At 39.5% G+C, this 18,205-nt stretch overlaps 2 protein-coding genes across 5 annotated transcripts in view; both read left to right on the plus strand.

The window, feature by feature from the left end:
• hnf4a (hepatocyte nuclear factor 4, alpha) overlaps positions 1-10,282 on the plus strand; it is a 34,932-nt gene extending 24,650 nt beyond the window's left edge. For 2 of the 3 annotated variants that reach the window (XM_036592102.1, XM_036592100.1), the window contains exons 2-10: positions 2,764-2,938; positions 3,051-3,145; positions 4,530-4,636; positions 4,906-5,061; positions 6,958-7,045; positions 7,206-7,358; positions 7,496-7,732; positions 8,239-8,361; positions 8,727-10,282. In XM_036592102.1, coding sequence (XP_036447995.1) covers positions 2,764-2,938; positions 3,051-3,145; positions 4,530-4,636; positions 4,906-5,061; positions 6,958-7,045; positions 7,206-7,358; positions 7,496-7,732; positions 8,239-8,361; positions 8,727-8,869 — 1,277 coding nt within the window. In that variant the 3' untranslated portion in view covers positions 8,870-10,282. Of the gene's footprint in view, positions 1-2,763; positions 2,939-3,050; positions 3,146-4,529; positions 4,637-4,905; positions 5,062-6,957; positions 7,046-7,205; positions 7,359-7,495; positions 7,733-8,238; positions 8,459-8,726 lie in introns of all 3 variants that reach the window. The other variant, XM_036592101.1, reaches the window with a different exon arrangement.
• A 3,608-nt stretch (positions 10,283-13,890) lies between these two features.
• Positions 13,891-17,268, plus strand: ttpal (tocopherol (alpha) transfer protein-like). 2 transcript variants are annotated; one of them, XM_036592329.1, is made up of 5 exons: positions 13,891-13,973; positions 14,384-14,840; positions 15,294-15,487; positions 15,619-15,729; positions 15,891-17,268. In XM_036592329.1, the coding sequence occupies exons 1-5, from the start codon at positions 13,920-13,922 to the stop codon at positions 16,155-16,157; spliced, it is 1,083 nt and encodes a 360-aa protein (XP_036448222.1). In that variant the 5' UTR covers positions 13,891-13,919; the 3' UTR covers positions 16,158-17,268. The 2 variants fall into 2 exon arrangements, with proteins under 2 accessions (XP_036448222.1, XP_036448223.1); XM_036592330.1 differs by having other exon boundaries at positions 13,946-13,993.
• Positions 17,269-18,205: the final 937 nt, after the last annotated feature.

Below are 18,205 nucleotides of genomic sequence, written 5' to 3' on the forward strand. Positions count from 1 at the left end.
AATAGGTTTTCGTGCTCTTTTATAGACTTTTGGGGCCATTCCTTTGGGATGCCTCTGTGTGATGCGTGTTAGGTTACGGCTTGTCTTGAACCCACATGAGTTGTGACAGTAGAGCAACACTTAGGAGATGGATTTTAAGGTTTTGGGAAAGATGAACATTGCAAGCTCTGTCTTGTAGGATGGCGGGGGTCATGTTTCATTCCAAGACAGAGTTACACCACTGAAAATCCCAGTGTGATTCCATCTAGCTCCTCTTACTTCATGTTTTCTGTGGTCGGTTGAGGATGAAATGTCTATTCGGAGTAGAGTTTCCAATGTTGGTTGACAGCAAGATGGATGTACGTCAACCGTAGAAGATGTCATGGAAATCTTTTGCTGTTTAGTCTCCCATGTCTGGGATTCATGAGAAATCAAACTGATTCAATCAGTGAAATCTGTCGAATGTCAATACATTTTGATTTAGTATATCATTTTGTGGCCTTGTGGTGTTTGAGCATTTCAGCTGTGGAATGGCTGCTCTCAAAATCGCCTCAGTACATTAGATTACGTTACATTACAGTGCACTTGTGAGTGTCTTCACAGCTGGTGAATGGTGAATAGTTGGGTTACAGCATAGCGGTTGAATGGATTTGTTTGCTGATTAGTTTTATTAGCCCACAAAACATCACCAGTTAAGTGATGATGAGTGTGATTTCTAATCCTGTCACATGTTCTGCCCCATTCAGCCCACTTAAAATCGGCCAATTGACACATCCATCATGTAACATGTTCTTCCCTTTGATCAGCTTAAGCAATTGATTAGGTTTGAATGCAGTCCCGCTGTGCTCCAACACAAAAGCAACACCTTTTTTTTTTACTCTAAAAGGATTAATCATGGATTATGTGGTGAATCGCATTAAAAATGTGCTTATATCTTTAAAATCAGGCTTATTTTGAATATGTTAATTTAGTAGAGGTGCACAATTTCATTTGATTTCATTTTATTTTCCAAGTCATCAAGCTTTTAAAGTACTCATACTCACGTTTATGCACGCATTCTTGAGTAATGATTCATTCTGTTGGGGGCCTGCTGCTGCAGTTTTAGCTATAATCACCTCTAGATTACTTAGCAAACAGTCCTCTACCACACATTTTCATTAGAATGATTCACAGCTAATTGATTGCAGTGTAAAACTGGGCTTTTCAAACTATTTTACAGCCCTGCTGTGACCTTTTGCCCATTTCCTCTAAATCTGCTTGAGCTGACTCTGTGTTATCTGCGAACATCCTCTTTTCTTAGATGACTATAAGAGTATAAGACACCAACAAACTCAAGTAATCGAGGCAGAAGAACCATGAATTAACTCAGAATAACTGTTTAATTCTTCTCATTCAGTGTGGCAAGTATTGAAAAGGAATTCCATTGATTCTTCAAAAGTTTTGCATTATTTACAGTTAACTTTCTTTAATTTACAATAGTCATTCAGAGTTTGGTGTAAAATGCTCTGTTGCTCTGTTCTGCAGAAACTTACCAAGTTATGTACAGTGGTGGCGATAGGAACCAGGCATCTGAAGAGTTTTATGCCTCTAACAGCTCCCTTACAGAAAGTTTTACATGGAATGGTTATGAACACACTGCCTGATGTCTGAGATGTTTTACGATAGTTCTGATAGAAGATTTCAGCTTAAACATTTCATCATTATCAACATTACATATAAAACTCTACTAGTGGTTTTGGATAATAAATAAAATGGCTATATTTGCAGTAGCACCTGGTTTCTGTCACCATCCTTGTAAAGAAATTTGGGTCTAACTTGTCTTGGTCTCATGTACCTTGATTGCTGTTCTTACTCTTTGCCTGTTCACACACTTTTCCCTGGATTGTGATTCCAGTAAAGTTCATCCCGCACATGCATCCAATTTATTGAGTGTCACTCTGACAAAATCATTTGACATCAGTTACTATACTGCCTTAAAACAAAGAGTTTCTTACTTCAATTCAATTCATCTTTATTGTCATTATACCAGTACAGGCTTGTACAGCATAACTAAACACTGTCAGGCTACTTCTCCAGTTCAGTGATAAAAATAGATAGTAAAAAAAACAATAGTAGAATTTATTGCAAACTATAGTTATTATACTATAATTAATAAACTATAATAAATTGGTAGTCTTTGATCTATTTACAGCTTAGGTGTTTACAGTGTGTGTTTAAGGGTTCTTTAGTAAAGGCAATGGTTATACATACAGTTGCAGGCAGACATTTGCTCAAATGACCTGTTTTGTTGATTTTGTAAGTGAAAATAAGTGAACACATCCTCTACATGGAGCACATTTAAGTATAGCTTTTTTTTGCTAATTTAAGTGCACAATTTGAATTTATTTACTGGGTTTAACATATTTGAAAAAATCAATTGTAAATTATAAAATGTCCCACAACGTTGTTCTCTATAGAGGAAAAGTGTTCACTATAGAGGATGCTTTTTCACTTATAACATGTAAATTGAATAGGGGTGCCGAAACTTTTGCATAACCATGCAGAACCATGAACACTCAAACCATCTGACTGCATAGATGGTTCTCTGTATGGTTAAATACTATGCAGACTCTATAATGGAATACCTATTGTATAAGGTTCTTGAAAAAAACATTTAGGTTCTGTGTAACACTAACAAGCGGTCTGCCATTGTTTCTACTTTTTTTTGGTACCATATGGAACCTGAAAGAAGTAAACTTGAGTGTCCCATCTAGCTGATTTCACTAAAAGTACCTCTCGTTTCAGACTCCTCACCAGCTGAGAGTGCCAACATGAATGCTGGCAACCACCTGGGTGCAGGTACCCTGTGCGCCATTTGTGGGGACCGGGCAACCGGCAAACACTATGGAGCCTCCAGCTGCGATGGCTGCAAGGGCTTCTTCAGACGCAGCGTACGCAAAAACCACATGTACTCCTGCAGGTCAGAACCTTACTCCATGACTAGCACATTGCTGTCCCATTAGCCACAAACAACATCTATTATATCCCTGAGCAATGAATTCTAAATTTGGTGGCATTTGTCTTTCTTACAGGTTCAACAGACAGTGCATAGTGGACAAAGACAAGAGGAACCAATGCAGATACTGTAGGCTAAAGAAATGCTTTCGAGCCGGGATGAAGAAAGAAGGTATATACTCATTCTATGCTTAGAGGAATACTCTCAATATGCATGATTTTCTGCTTACCTCAAAGGCAGTTGATTAGCCAAGACATGTTTGGTGTCCAGATTTTGCTTCTTTACTTTAGAGCTGGAGCTACAAGGCAAATGTAGCTAACAAACACTGGAAGTCAACAGTCTCCCAAATTGTTTTCCAAAACGTCTCTCAAACTGCTTCCAGGTCTTAATTCAGCCCATGCAGCAAAGTTGATGTGGTTAGAACAGTGATTCTTAATGCTGGTCCTGGAGGCCCACTGCCCTGCTCTTTTTATTGTTTTCTCTGCTCCCAACACAACCGATCCAACTAATCAGCTCATTAACAACACCTTGGTGAGTTGAAGTGGGTGCATTAAAGCAGGGAAAGCACTAACATATGCTGGGCAGTGGGCCTCCAGGACCAAGCACTGGTTTAGAACACACTATGTCTCACTATGAACTATAAAAATGAAAAAAGTCTGTGAGTAGCTAAAACAAAGGGCAGCCATTTAGGATAACTGGAATCTTTTCTGAGCACAATTTGGTACCATTACCATTCTATAAATTTTGCACGGTAACTACTGAACGTCTTGTCGTTCATTGCCAGTTGCCACAGTTTTCATCTGTCTGCGTCAGTAGAAAATCAGTGGTAATGTACCAAACCACCCATAGATTTCTTTGTTCTGTTTTTGCAAAATGGAACACCTCATTTTTGTGGGCTTGTCGTTATTCAGCATGCAACTCTCTCTTTTACTAAGTATTACTGAGTTAATGCTAATCTGTGAAGCAAACATATGAAGTTTTTGGTGTACGTTTTTGTGGAAATGGTTTGGGTGAGTACTAGCTTACAGTGTTTGTTAGCACCGATAGCCTAGCAGCTCCAGTTCTAAACCAAAGATGCAAAATTTGGACACCAAACATGTCTTGGATGATCGACTGCATTTAGGTTACATAGAAAATCATGTTTGTTTGATTTGCTGCAGAACTTTTCCCTTAAGTTATCAGCTACAAAAAAAAAAATACTGAAAGACTTGCTCGTGCCCCATGTGGGATTGAAACAAGCCACTGTGCGTCTGGAACGTTTTGCAATATCAGAGTGAGACAGACACTTTGTTAATGTTCACTCAACAAAACACCACACTCGTGCTGAGCAAACACTTTGGAGGCATCGTAACTGCACACTGATAAACAGCCCCCCAAAGCCAGTGCTAATATTGCTGCCATCTCTGCTGTCTGCATTGGTTGGCTGATAGCAGCGATTATGTTTCTGTGATAAACTTCCTGTAGGCACTACATAAAACATTTAGACGGAAAATCTTTGTGACTAAAAAGGTAAAAGTGGCTAGTTCTATTCATTCATTCCCTCTTTTTTTTGCAGCTGTACAGAATGAAAGAGATAGAATCAGCACCAGGAGGTCCAGCTATGAAGACAGCAGCTTACCGTCCATCAACGCACTCATCCAAGCTGACGTCCTCTCCAGACAGGTCTTTAAAACACATTTAAACTGAATAACCATACCATTACTGTCCAGCTCTGGTCCTGGATGGCTTTTTCCAGCACACTTTGACCCTGCTCCACCACACCTGATTCAACTCAGTGGTTAGTTACCAAGATTAGTAGATGTGTTGAAGAAGGGAAATCACCTAACTGTGCTGGACTCCCAGACCAGTACTGGACACCTATATACAGCAATATGTCTAAATGTAATGCATGAGAATATACATGGTAAACAACACTTTTCGCTGTGCTGCAGATCTCCTCTCCAGGACCCATCATCAATGGTGACATCCGAACAAAGAAGATGGCCACCATCACAGATGTGTGCGAGTCTATGAAGCAGCAGTTGCTGGTGCTAGTAGAGTGGGCAAAATACATCCCGGCCTTCTGCGACCTCCCCCTGGATGACCAGGTAAGAGTTAGAGCAAACATTTGGAAGTACTCCAGCTTCACTCTTGGGCCTAGATGTTCTCCTATGCTAGGCTTCCTTTATTCTGTGAAACTTCTAAGGCAGGCACATGCACATGCACCTTCCCTTAGACTGTACAAGTGCCTCATGTATGGTAATTGTTTCATATGGCTGTCCTTCAAGATCTGTTTTAGCAAATTGAGGCACAGGTTCGCCCTGGTGTAAAGCCCAGTCTCACATCCCCATCCTGATTTCACTGCCCAAGGACCCTCGGGAAGAGTTAACAAGTTAGCACATTACAGTTAACGGTAAAACTTGTCACTGATTTTAGTTCAGTTGTATAATGTTGTTTTGTTGTTTAATGCCTAAACGTTTCCATATTATGTCACAGATCTGAAAAAATAATGTAAACTATTAGAGTAGTGTGCACCACAAGTTTATTGTCCAGCACTCCAAAGGACCGTGTTTTTACGGTGGTGATTTTTGCCCACATTAGCATAGAGAAATGTGTCTTGTGGTGGAGATGGAGGAGGAGGTGTGTAGGATCCTTCGTGCTAGTGGTTAATGTGTTTTGATGTCCCAGGTTAGAAAGTGATGAGCTGGTTTTAAAGTTACATCTCTCCTTAAGACCTCCGGAATCATTAACCGTGCTAGCACCAGGCCAGGGTAACTGATTTGTGGATGTTGGCCATGTATGACAGAGCATCTTCTCACACTCACACACACTTGTCTGTACAGCAGGACCCGCACACCCTCTCAATTCCTCCTCCACCATGCTTGAAATCTGTGGGAACCTCTGATGATTGGAACTCTGACCCTTTAAGTGGTGAAATCACTGCCCACTCCTACACTCAAGGGCACTCTTTCACAGCTACAAACCATTCCCATGAAAAGAGAACTTAAGGCTGGCTTTACACAGTGAAACCTTTAGGCAACTAGTTGCATGCTGTGAGTTGCCTGCAACATATGTTCTGTGCAACTGGACAGTTACATTGAGCAATTTAAAAACAATCAAGGTTACATGCAACTTATTCTATTATCCCACTAGTTAGCCAAATTAGCAGCTCATATTCTTGACGCACCATATCATTTTTGCTATAAAGCAAGGTCACCTGTATTATATCTAAATTACACCTAAATTACCCCTCTGTATTCAAGTCATGTGCAATTTTGTTTCACATAGGTTTCAAGGAAGTTGCAAGAATGTCACAGTGTAAAGCCAGCCTTCCTCCAGTAGTTAGCCAAATTAACAGCTCATATTCATATTCATAGTCATCCCCTAGGTGTAATCTGAATATTTTTGTATAATTTTTTTATCATGTTTCTATTTTTTTCCAGCAGTCATTGCTGTTCTTTTATCTATCTATCTAGGATTCTTTTTTGTTCTTTTTTATCTGTTGTTTGTATGTCTCTTCTATGATCATTTTTATCAATCAGATTCCAAATGAAGCTGAAAAAAATAGAGAAGAAACTTAAGAAAGGAGAGAGGAGAAAATAATGATGATACATGATAACAGCAGCTAACAAAGAAGAATTAATGCTGGAACAAGCAACCGATTAAGTAGCCGTTAGCGTTGACAGGGTAGTTAACCCAGCTGAAAACAGAATTGTAAAGTCAGTTGTGGGGTGGAGTCTCCTTTTCAACTGACCAAATTACCATCTTTTGTATTATTTTCTTATCCATTGATCCAGTTAAATCAGTCTTTTGAAAGTATGTCATTTAATCTGATCATGTGATGTGTTATCAGCATTTTAATTGGCTGTTTAATGAAGTCCAGATGCATGCAACTGTTACAGCTGAATTTCAATTTAGTTGCGCGATGCTTTGCAGTTTAGTTTCATGTAGGTGCATTAAAGTTTCTCTGTATAAAGCCAGCGTATCTTTTTTTGTTTTCCCAGGTTGCTTTGCTGCGAGCTCATGCGGGGGAACATCTCCTTCTTGGAGCAGCCAAGCGCTCCATGCTGTACAAGGACCTGTTACTACTAGGTAAGAGTTTTAGGTTAGATTTTTAGAGTTTATATTGTTGAACTGTAAATGAACTGAACTTGAGTATATTGTACTTGTATATTGCTATTTGGATTGGATTCATCATATTTTACTTCATGTTCCATATGATTACATTGAAAGCTCTTCCTCTTCCACCCAGGTAATGACTACATAATTCCTCGGAATTGCCCAGAGCTGGAAGTGAGTCGGGTAACGGTGAGAATTCTCGATGAGCTGGTCCTTCCTTTCCAGGAGCTCCAAATAGATGATAACGAATATGCCTGCTTGAAGGCTATCGTATTCTTTGATCCAGGTTGGTATACCATCTCAGGAATCAGTGACCACACAATGTTTTTATATACCTGAATGAATATCAATGTACATTAAACACATTTGATTTGATTAAAAACAAATCATGACTCTCTGGTTGGGTCCTTTCTTCACTGCTAGATGCCAAAGGTCTAAGTGATCCAAGCAAGATCAAACGGATGCGGTACCAGGTGCAGGTTAGCTTAGAGGACTACATCAACGACCGGCAGTACGACTCGAGGGGACGATTCGGAGAGCTTCTCCTCCTCCTGCCTACGCTACAGAGCATCACCTGGCAGATGATTGAGCAAATCCAGTTCGTTAAGCTGTTTGGGATGGCCAAGATAGACAACCTCCTCCAGGAGATGCTTCTAGGAGGTAAGGATAACAATGCTTACAATACGAATATACCTAGTTAAGGATTTCTTCATGGAATATGAACCTGTTCACCGGTTTGTAAAATGACCTCTCATTTTCTTATTTTCCATCCCCTTCTGATGAATGTGATATCACTTAAGATCTCAATTAGCCATATTTTCTTTCCATCCATGTGTGAGATTTACACACTATGGGAGTGTGGTTTAAATATGCAGTCGTAGTTTGGGCTGGAGATATTTGCTGGAACTGGCAACCGTGCCCACTGAAGAGAATGCAATGAATACAGCGAGATCTGTGAACTGTCTTGTATGATAACCAGCATTTATCATGGCTTATAATATTATAATATTTAGCTTAGCTTGTAATATTATAAATGTTGTTGGTCATTGCTGTGGAGAGTTTTGTTAGGGGGGAATAAAATATGGATATGGCGTATAAAGCAACGCTAAAGGGAAAAGCAATCCCCATTCTGAACTTTTGATGACCTTTATACGCTTCCATTTTAGGCTCTGCAAACGAGGCCCCCCATGCTCCTCCATCTCTACACCCACACCTGGTCCAGGAGCACCTCAGCAACAATGTTATTGTGACTGCCAGCATGGCCACTCCAGTTCACAATGGACAGATGTGTAAGTTCCTGAACCCAAACCTTGACCAGGTTGAACACAGATTGGCTAGAGATGTGCTCTCTTCAGTGTACAAGCCCACTCTCTGAGGCAGAGTCAGGTAACTGAAGGGACAAACAAGCTTGCTGGAGTAATCCTTTTGTGAGTTAATCAGGCTTACTTGGTCAAAGAAAGCTACTGTTATTCTTTCCTACCATTCCTAATGCCTTCAGAAATTTCACAAGAGCTCTTATTGCATGTCAAACCAATGGTTTCTTTCTTTCCAATGTTATCCTGCTCTGCCGAATACATTGGTTCGTGGAAGTTTAGATGTATCCTTACATGCTCCTGTTTTTTTAATGGGATCTTCTCGCTTTTTGTGTCCACAGCCACTCCTGAAACTCCAATCCCTTCTCCTCCACCAGCCTCCAGCTCTGAGCACTACAAACTGGCCCAGGGGGTCATAGCGACAGTGCCCAAACAGCCAACGGCCATCCCTCAGCCCACAATCACCAAGCAAGAGACCATCTGAATGCCATCACGAAACAAAGAATATGGTGTATTGTGCATTAGCACTAGCGAACCACACTTCAACAAGAGGCTGCTTCATAGATCCTTGGACAAAACTAGGTAGTTATAATTTTGAAGTAGCCATTAGCAAAACATTCAGTAGCAATTTGCATTGGTCTCTTTGTGAAGCATGTGCTCATGGTATGAGCATCTGCAAAACGGCATAATGTAAAGTACATTTCAGGTTTTTCTCCTCCTTTTTTGTAAAAACTAAAAGTGAGCAACAAACGAAAACCCCTATCATATATAATGGCATGTAGGCCAGAAGAACAGTCAAAGACCTCAGGAGTGAACAGTAACTATACTGTGGATGAAGCCTGATTTTACAAATTTCATCCTCATTTATAGGCTAATGTCTTTCTAAACTAGTGGAACATATTTATACTCCCCTTGGAGACAGATTTCATTGAGTCGGAGAGGATGGTTAGCAGAGTTTATATTGTTATTTTAAGAATAATAAATGTTACAACAAGGCCTTGGTAAGAGTTAGATGTTTATGTTGTACAGTATTTTAATGACCAACGTGACCTGACTGATTTCTACAGTACTTAAGAATAGGCTACATGACATTGTTTGTGCCTTGGAAATTTTATAATTTGTGTAAACTGCTCATTATTAGGTGTTCAGAGTTATATGCATCTTGTTTTTTTTCCTCTGATGTATTATAGATTAATGTAAATCTCATGGCTTCTGCTTTTTCTTGTGAACAGAAAATATATATTGTGACATACTTTATAAAATAATACATATGTTCCAGATATCCAGTCTTTATGTCTATTGGGATGGAAACAAATGTTTAAATATACTGCTTTACCCCAGGACTCCATCACTAAGGAGTGACATCTATTTTCTGTGAGAATAGCAAAGAGGGTTTGGATGTTTGTCACTGAAGTAGATAGCCATATGTTTGTATGTGTTAGTGTAGACATTGCTGTTTGGTGACTTCTCAGCGAGCAAAAAAAGTGCCTTGCCATACCTTCAGGGAGAAGGATGATTTCAACCTTGCAGTGTGAACTGATATTAAATGTCAAGGTTATATTTTTACATAAACATGTGCAGCCTATTTATTTTATATTATGTATAGTATTTTTTGCCATGTGTTTCTTAATTTGTTCATTAGGGCTGCCACGAATGTTCTCCATGTTCTCCATGAATCAGCATAAAGATTAGTTTGCTATTTCATTGACAAACAGGGTGTCTGCAGGTCATTATAACTATTTGCAAATTCTCCACAAGCACCACTGAAAGAGAGGAAACCCATACCAGCAGGATCCCACAAATGCACATATGTTTTTAGTGCATTTAAATTTCATATACATTAAGTTAAATTTGTTGTTACAAATTGCATGTATGTGAAGTAAAAGGCTTTGTTTAATTACGTCTGGACTGAACAACTTGGCAGACGGCTAACAGGCTACTCAAATAATATTGGGGTTTTTCACCATATGCAACATTCAAATTCACGAATATGCCACTTAAGTGTCAGTTATAAGCTTCAAATGTCCATTTGTAAGTAGTCTGAGTAATATTAAACCCTGTGTTGGGAGTCAGTGTACACTACCATTAATTTGGTGCTAGCATAACATGGAGATTAGTGCTAGTGGAAATTAGCAAGCAGTGGGACATGGGCTACAGGATTTCTGTAGTCAGCTGCTATGATGTGCATGAACGTGAAACGTTCATAAAATCACTGCCTCAAAGTAGCTTTATACTCAGTTACTAACATAATTAGTAGTGACAGCCCTAATAATTTAGTTAATTTAGTCAGAGCCAAACAAATAAGCAAACAAAACCTGTTCAGGTGACTGTAGTTGATTTTGCTGACCAGTTCAAGCAACATCTTAATGTTAGTTAATGTTGCAATGTTTGCAGACGGTTAAACAAAATGAGCTAACCCTAAAACAAAATGCGGACCGCTCACTTATGGCTTTCTTATGGCTGTTTTTTGGCCAGCTGTTTGCAAATCATTATTACTCCACTCAATGTTGATAAAGGAGAACCAAGTCACAATGCATCAAAAATATTAAAAGGTTAAAAGAGAGCCAAACACTGAACTTATTTGACATGGGAGGAGTTTCCTTATAATCTCCTAATCTCCCGGCAGTAAAAATGCTTTAAAACAAGATGATAAAAGTGGCAGCCTACGTGGCAGAGCATGGTCAAGGATTTAGTGCTAGGTGTGTATTGGACTGATAAATGTCATAAAACAATTCCAGATAACTTAAGAAAAAGCCAGGCGCCTTCCTCCTGAGACCTGCGGAGGATCACTGTGGAAGTGGATGTAGCTGTTCTTATCTGTCATACATTAATGAGCTTCCATTTTGTCAAGGCTAATAGTTCACCAGTCTTCTGCCATCATGAGCACATAACATGCTCATTGTGACATGAACGGTCAATATGTCATGACTTGTGACTTTTTACCTGTATACTTTTTGTAAAAAGACCAGCATGTCCCAGCCAACATGCCCACGTGGGCCCCAAATGGGTTAACAATGGGCTGCCAATTGGGCTCCCTATATGCAGTCCATTTTGGGGCCCAAAAGATTTGTCCAGAAATCCAGAAGTCACATATTTTACTTTGTATGTTGCAATGTTCAATGAATCATTCAGCAAATACTTCAACTTAAACTTATGCAAGCATATACAGCCCATCTAAAAGCCCATTACAAGGCCATGCCTGGGTAAAACCCACACAGCCCAGTTAAAACCCACATGGGGCCCACATGGACATGTTAGCTGGGATGTTGCTTCAAAATGTGTATATGTCTTTTAGCATTAATGGTGCCTTTACAGATGTGTAAGTTACCCATGCCATGCACACTAACGCATCCCTATACCATGACAGGCCCTGGCTTTTGATCTTTACACTGGTAACAAATTGGAGAACACAAATGTAACATTTATGTCATTTATGAGTTATAAACAGTGAAGAATTTCAGTTAAATACAGTACAAATTGTAGACTGGAATACTTTGAATGGTAAATGTAACTCTCTTAAAATGCCCAGTTTTCCATTATTTCCATAAACAATCTGAAAGATTGACTTGTCAGACCACAATACACTGCACATAAGTCCATTTCAGAGGAGCTTGAGCCCAGAGAAGTTGTGCATAGTACAGTCTTAAATTGCATTTGGTTGCAGTGATGAATGATGTTTACTGACAATGATTTGTCCAAGTACTTCTGAGCCCATTATTGCTGTGTGATTATTGTGAAATAAGCATCTAGGAGCAACCACAGCTCAAAGCAGTAGACCACACAAGCTCACACAGCAGGGCCACAGAGTGCTGAAGTGTGTGGCCTGTAAAAATTGTTTATCCTCTGCTGCATCACTCACTACTTACTCTGACTCTGGAAGCAACATCAGCACAAGAACTGTGTATCAGGACCTTCATGAAAAGGGTCTCCATGGCTGAGCAGCTGCGCACAAGACTAAGATGCACTATGCGCAATGCCAAGCATCAGCTGGTGTGGTGTAAAGAGAATCCACTGGACTGGAGCAGACTGAAGTGATGAATCATGCTTCACTTTCTGTTAGCGTTAATGCTACAGCACACAAAGACATTTAAAGAAAATAACATGATTCCAACTTTGTGACAACAGTTTGGGGAAGGCCCTGTCCTGTCCCAGCATGACTGTGCACAAAGTCCATAAATGCATGATTTGAAGAGTTTGTTGTGGAGGAATCCCAGTGGCCTGACCTCAACCCTACTTTGGGGTGAGCTGGAACATGAATCCATTAAGTGTTTTGGTTGGTTGATGGTTTTGTAATGTGTTTTTGGCTTTTTTTAATTGGTTGATATCACAGTGTAAATTATCCAAATGGTTTAACAGGTGAACAATGGCTGATTCTAAATACATTTGATGGTTTCATGATGAGATCTAAAAGTTTTCTATCTGAAACCAGTGGTTTCTCTTGAAACCATTTAGCCAATTATTAAGCCTAATATTTAATTTTTAACATTTTTCAACAGATGTAATTATTTTTCTTTTCTTTGTCTTTATTTATACGTGGTTTTGCTTTTGCTAAAGGACTCCGTCATACTCAGTGATGACCGCTAGGGGGCAGAAAAACTCTTTCTCCGTGTGAGTCAGTCCTCAACGCTTCATCGTGCCTTTAGTGTGAGTTCCTGCTGTTTTCGCTCTATTAGGCTCTGATAACAGAGAATGACAGATTCATTAACCTGTAACTCTTTACATGTAAATAACAAATCACCGCCTCCAGGTCTTCGCTAAGGTCGTGTAGACTTGTCGATGTGATTTAGTGCACAGTGTGACGAACTGTGAGCTTTAAAAATGAACAGAGCTTCACTGTGTACCCGAACACTGCGGGCAGACCCTTCAGAGAGATTACACTTCATTAATCCCCAAAGAGAGGACAACGGTCATGTTATATGTGGCCATTTAGTAAGTCATTATAATGAGAAGGTTTTCCATAATTATGACTTACTTTCTCATAATTATGAGAAACATTATTATTCTCATATTATGAGATACTTTCCCATTATTATAATATACTAAGTCACAATTATCAGATCTCATTACTATGAGATATCAAGTCACACAAATGAGATGCTGTGTCCTAATTCTGACATAGTAAGGCATAATTATGAGATACTAAGTCAAATTTAAGGATCTTAATAATCTTTCTCATAATGACTTACTAAATTACTATATATTTTTCTTCAGTGGCTGAAACGGGCCTGTCCTTCCAAAACACGTTTATTTTACAGAAGACATATCAGACTTATTCGACACATTAGCGTTTAAAGAGAGAGATAGGGGAAAAAAAACAACAATGCATTGATATTTGACCACACAAAACTGAAACAAACGTCACGCCACAGCAAATTCATATTATTATATTTGTTTATATTTGCATCCTATTTAGACCATGATATTCTGATGTGATGAGATTCAAATCCGTGCACAAACCGGAATTTCTTACGACATGGCAACCCAGGACTGAGCGATGAGCCTGATGTAATCGATGACGTTACCAAGACTAGCCAATGGCAGAGCGCGCTGTTCCTGTACACGGAACTGATTGCGGTTTTGCCTGGCAGGTGGGTTATCACTGCGCTCGGTTAGTAACCTATTATGGTTAAAATATGATGAGGAATAAAAAAATAATAATTCTCTGCTGCAGCCGTGTATGTCCAGGTCGTTAAGGTTTTTACTGGCTATGTGTTTGTGCGACCTTCTAAGCCACAGTGTTACCGCTGATGAGACTATTAGCCCGATAACTAGCCACTGTTATTAGCTTTGGCTACTTGTTTAGTTAGTTTAGCAGCTCTTTGGAACACTTGTTTCATTTAGGACAGCTTATACAAAATGTATATATTAACCTGCCTTGTCTTGATCAGTTTCCTAACTGTAGAGTGTGTTTGTAACCTGATAAATAAACTTGTTGTAATGTTGGAGTATGCACAGTGTTATTGCCTGAACAAGTTCAATTACTTTTACCTTCTGCCAGGTACACAAGCAGCCCATGGCAGATCAGAATGGTCAAATTGATGCCGGCCCTTCACTGGAGCAGGTGGCAGGAGTGGGCTTCCCTGCTCCTCCTCCACCCATCTACTCCTGCACTCTGACCCCAGAGCTGGTGGCCAAGGCTCGAGAGGAGCTGCAGGAGAAGCCGGAGTGGAGGCTCCGAGATGTGCAAGCGCTGCGAGACATGATTCTGAAAGAGCAGCCCAATCTGAGGACACGGCTGGACGATGCCTTTCTCCTGCGCTTCCTCAGAGCCAGGAAGTTCGATTATGACCGAGCCCTGCAGCTACTCCTGAACTACCATGGCAGCAGGAGAGCCTGGCCTGAGGTGTTCCAGGACCTGAAGCCCTCTTCGGTGAAGCATGTGCTGGATCTGGGCTTCCTCACCGTCCTGCCCAGACCAGATCCTCAAGGCCGCTACATCCTGTGCTTACGGCCAGGTTGGTTGAATTAACGATTGAAGTATCAGAATTAGTAATTGCTCTTTGGTAGAGCTGTACAGTGTACACTGAAGCAGCGTTGTAAATAGTACCAAAAATGTTTTATGACTTATAACCGTAGTGGAATGGGGTGCTATAGAGCCCACTTTAAGTGGTTCTTTCTTTAAAAAGACATGTACAACAGGTTTTCAGTCAAAATGTAACCATTCAAACAGGTCTTCATGTATATAACCATTGCCTTTACTAAAGAACCCTAGAACAAACAGTACTTTGATATCATATAAGGCTGAGGTCATGGAGGTCATTTTTATTCTTTGCTGTGAACATCCTAACCTGCCTCAGATGGACTTTTATTTTGTCCATGTTATGCAGCTCTGCTCTTAAGTCTTATAGTATATGTTTCTGCACTGTAATAAGACCTCTCAAGGAACTCTTTTGCTCTGATTTGCATAGGGAAGTGGAAACCAAATGACTACCCATTTGTGGACAACATACGAGCCATTTATTTGACGCTAGAGAAGCTGATTCAACCTGAGGAGACCCAAGTGAATGGAATCGTCATTCTGGTGGATTACACTGGAGTTGGCTTATCTCAAGCATCCAACCCAGGCCCGCTTCTGGCAAAGAAAGTTGTTAGCATTCTTCAAGTGAGTCTGCTAATCGGCACCGACGCAAATGTGATGCACTGAGACGTTTAAATTATAGAATATATTTTGAAATCAGTTAAAAACATTACATTTCCTCTCATGAAGCACTAATCAGCTGACTTTCATTTCAGGATGGATTTCCAATCAGAATAAAGGCTGTAAACATCATCAACGAGCCGCGCATCTTCAAGGGCATATTTGCAATAATTAAGCCTTTTTTGAAAGAGAAGATGGCTGAAAGGGTAATTCACAGTGATTATTTATTTACGCTCTTATTTATTTGCAACCGCATTGCTAAATTTAGATTATGTAATTATGACTTGTTTGGTCACCTTAAGTTACTTGTATGCGCCATCATGACCAGTAAAAAATGTATCACAACCAGCTTTTCTCTTCCTTGCAGTACGTGTTACATGGCTCAGATCTTTCGTCCCTGCACCGGGTCATTCCTCGCTCTGTCCTTCCTGAGGAGTACGGCGGGGTGGCCGGGCGGCTGGACATGTCAGCCTGGGCGCGAACCCTGCTGGAGGCTGAGGAGGAATTTGTGGTGGAGTTCTGCCAGCCGGACCCTCTGGAGGGTGTAGTTCTGCCTGACTCCATGCTTTACGAAGGCGAGCAGGCTGAGGACTCTTACAGAAGCCTGCGTTCACAGCTCTACTACTGCTACTGACCTCCGATCAGTCAGCCCGCCTCTGTTTCTTTTGAAACGCATTTTTGTTGTGACCATTAGGGTCAGTTTTATTTTTCTGAAATTTGTCATGTGTCTAGAGGTGATGGCTTTGGACTGGCCCTATCAAATTAAGGAGTACTAAGCTCGAAAAGTGAATGTTCATAAAGCATTAATGAATTACTGTCTGTCTGAATGTCGTGAGAGAATCTGATTTTATTCCGTTCAAAAAAATATCACCCATGCCTATTGTTGTCCTTTGGTACAAGTTATAGTTACCATTTAATTGTGCAAACATTGCTCACACAAACCATTCATATGGCTTGTTTTAACACTAATCCAGTGTTACATTTCAGCAAAGTATTGCCTTAATCTACAAAGAAGGGAAGAGTTGTGTAGGCTTGTAATATCAGGCCACACAGTGACTGTACGGTCACAGTCTGGTAAAGTTTGTGTCCCAATAACGTTAAACCCCAAAGCAATACTGATGTGCATTCATTTTGTTGCCTCATTTTTTTTGTGTGTGTGCTTCTTATAGCACTGTATATCCAATTTATAGAAGCTACAACGTTTACTTTTTAGGATGAAAAGCTCTGTAACACTTGTTTATTATATTTTCACTTTTCATTTTTCATTTATGCCTTGTTCAAACTCACTGTATTATATTCATGTAGCTGTTAGTGAGTTTCATGTTCACAAGGACCTACAAAGAAACGGTAAACATTAGAATAGTTTAGCTGAATATCTTTAATAAGCCAAAATATGCATATACCATCCTAACATTTATGTGGCCAATATAAAGTTCACATTTCATTTTTACCATGCGGTTCTTTGCCAAATCTGACAGCATTAAAAGTAAGCACTTATGTATAAATCAGTGTGTAGGAAAACTGCTCTTATATATTTCTTCTGAGTATTTGGTGATATGGTTATATTTATTGTGTTTTGAGGTACTTTTTTATTTTTATTATTATTTTATTTTTTCCAAATTTCACATTCATCCCAGATGTAGTAAGCTTCCTTATATCTTTGGTAAGCTACCACAATATGTTCATATAGTTCATTCTGAGTAGTCAATGATATAAATAAACAGTGACATAATTTGCAATATTAACTTGTGTATGTTGTGTCTTTTGATTTTGCCAGTTTGGGCTCAAAGTGCCTTTTTGATAGTTTACTTTTCTCCAGCAGATGGAGACATATTGCACAGCACTTCACAGAGACTTGATTTACTAAACTTCAACTTCCCCAAAAGTGAGAAAAAGGCTTTTGGTGGAGTTTGGGTGGAGTTTCTGTGGGTTTCACTAGCAGTTTAATCAGTGTTGATAGGGGGAGGCTGAAACCCCAAATGCCTTCCAGAGTATTTGAGTTTTCCCACAGACTACTTAGATTGAAAAGTGTCACTGTGCTTAGCAGTTTTTTCTCTCTAATAAAACTCTAATAAAAAAAAAATTGTTTCCGCATGTATTGTTTTCCAGAGAAACATTTTGCCAGTTAACATTTAAGAGGCATTCTAGCCTTTAACTAGCTTTAATATGCTATTAGTTGTGTTAAAGAGTATTCTGTAACACAATTTTGCAATTAATTAGACTGAAGAATGTAATACAATTTTGCATTCTTCAGCCTAATTTAGCCAAATGGATTAAAATTCACAATTTTTTACTACAGTACTCAGCAAGCATTACACAAATATGTCATACAATCATCACAGCCTTAAAGCAATCCTGACTTCTAGCTTAGCCACTGATGTGATATTTGGTTTCCTAGTAATTTAACTATCTGGTCCTCTTTTGCATTAGCCAGCGGGTGGGGAAAACACATATACAGAGGCCACCAACTAATATATTAAGGCCACCAGCTAATATTTTGTGGCCACAAATGAATATATTGAGGCCACCAAAATATATTAAGGCCACCATTTAATATACGGAGGCCACCAATTAATATATTGAGGCCACAAATAAATATATTGAGGCCACACATTCAATTATTGAGTCCACCAATTAGTATATTGAGGTCACGAGTTATTATACTAATGCCACCAATTAATA

The sequence above is a fragment of the Colossoma macropomum genome, unplaced genomic scaffold (genome assembly GCF_904425465.1).
Source record: "Colossoma macropomum unplaced genomic scaffold, Colossoma_macropomum, whole genome shotgun sequence".
Taxonomy (NCBI): domain Eukaryota; kingdom Metazoa; phylum Chordata; class Actinopteri; order Characiformes; family Serrasalmidae; genus Colossoma; species Colossoma macropomum.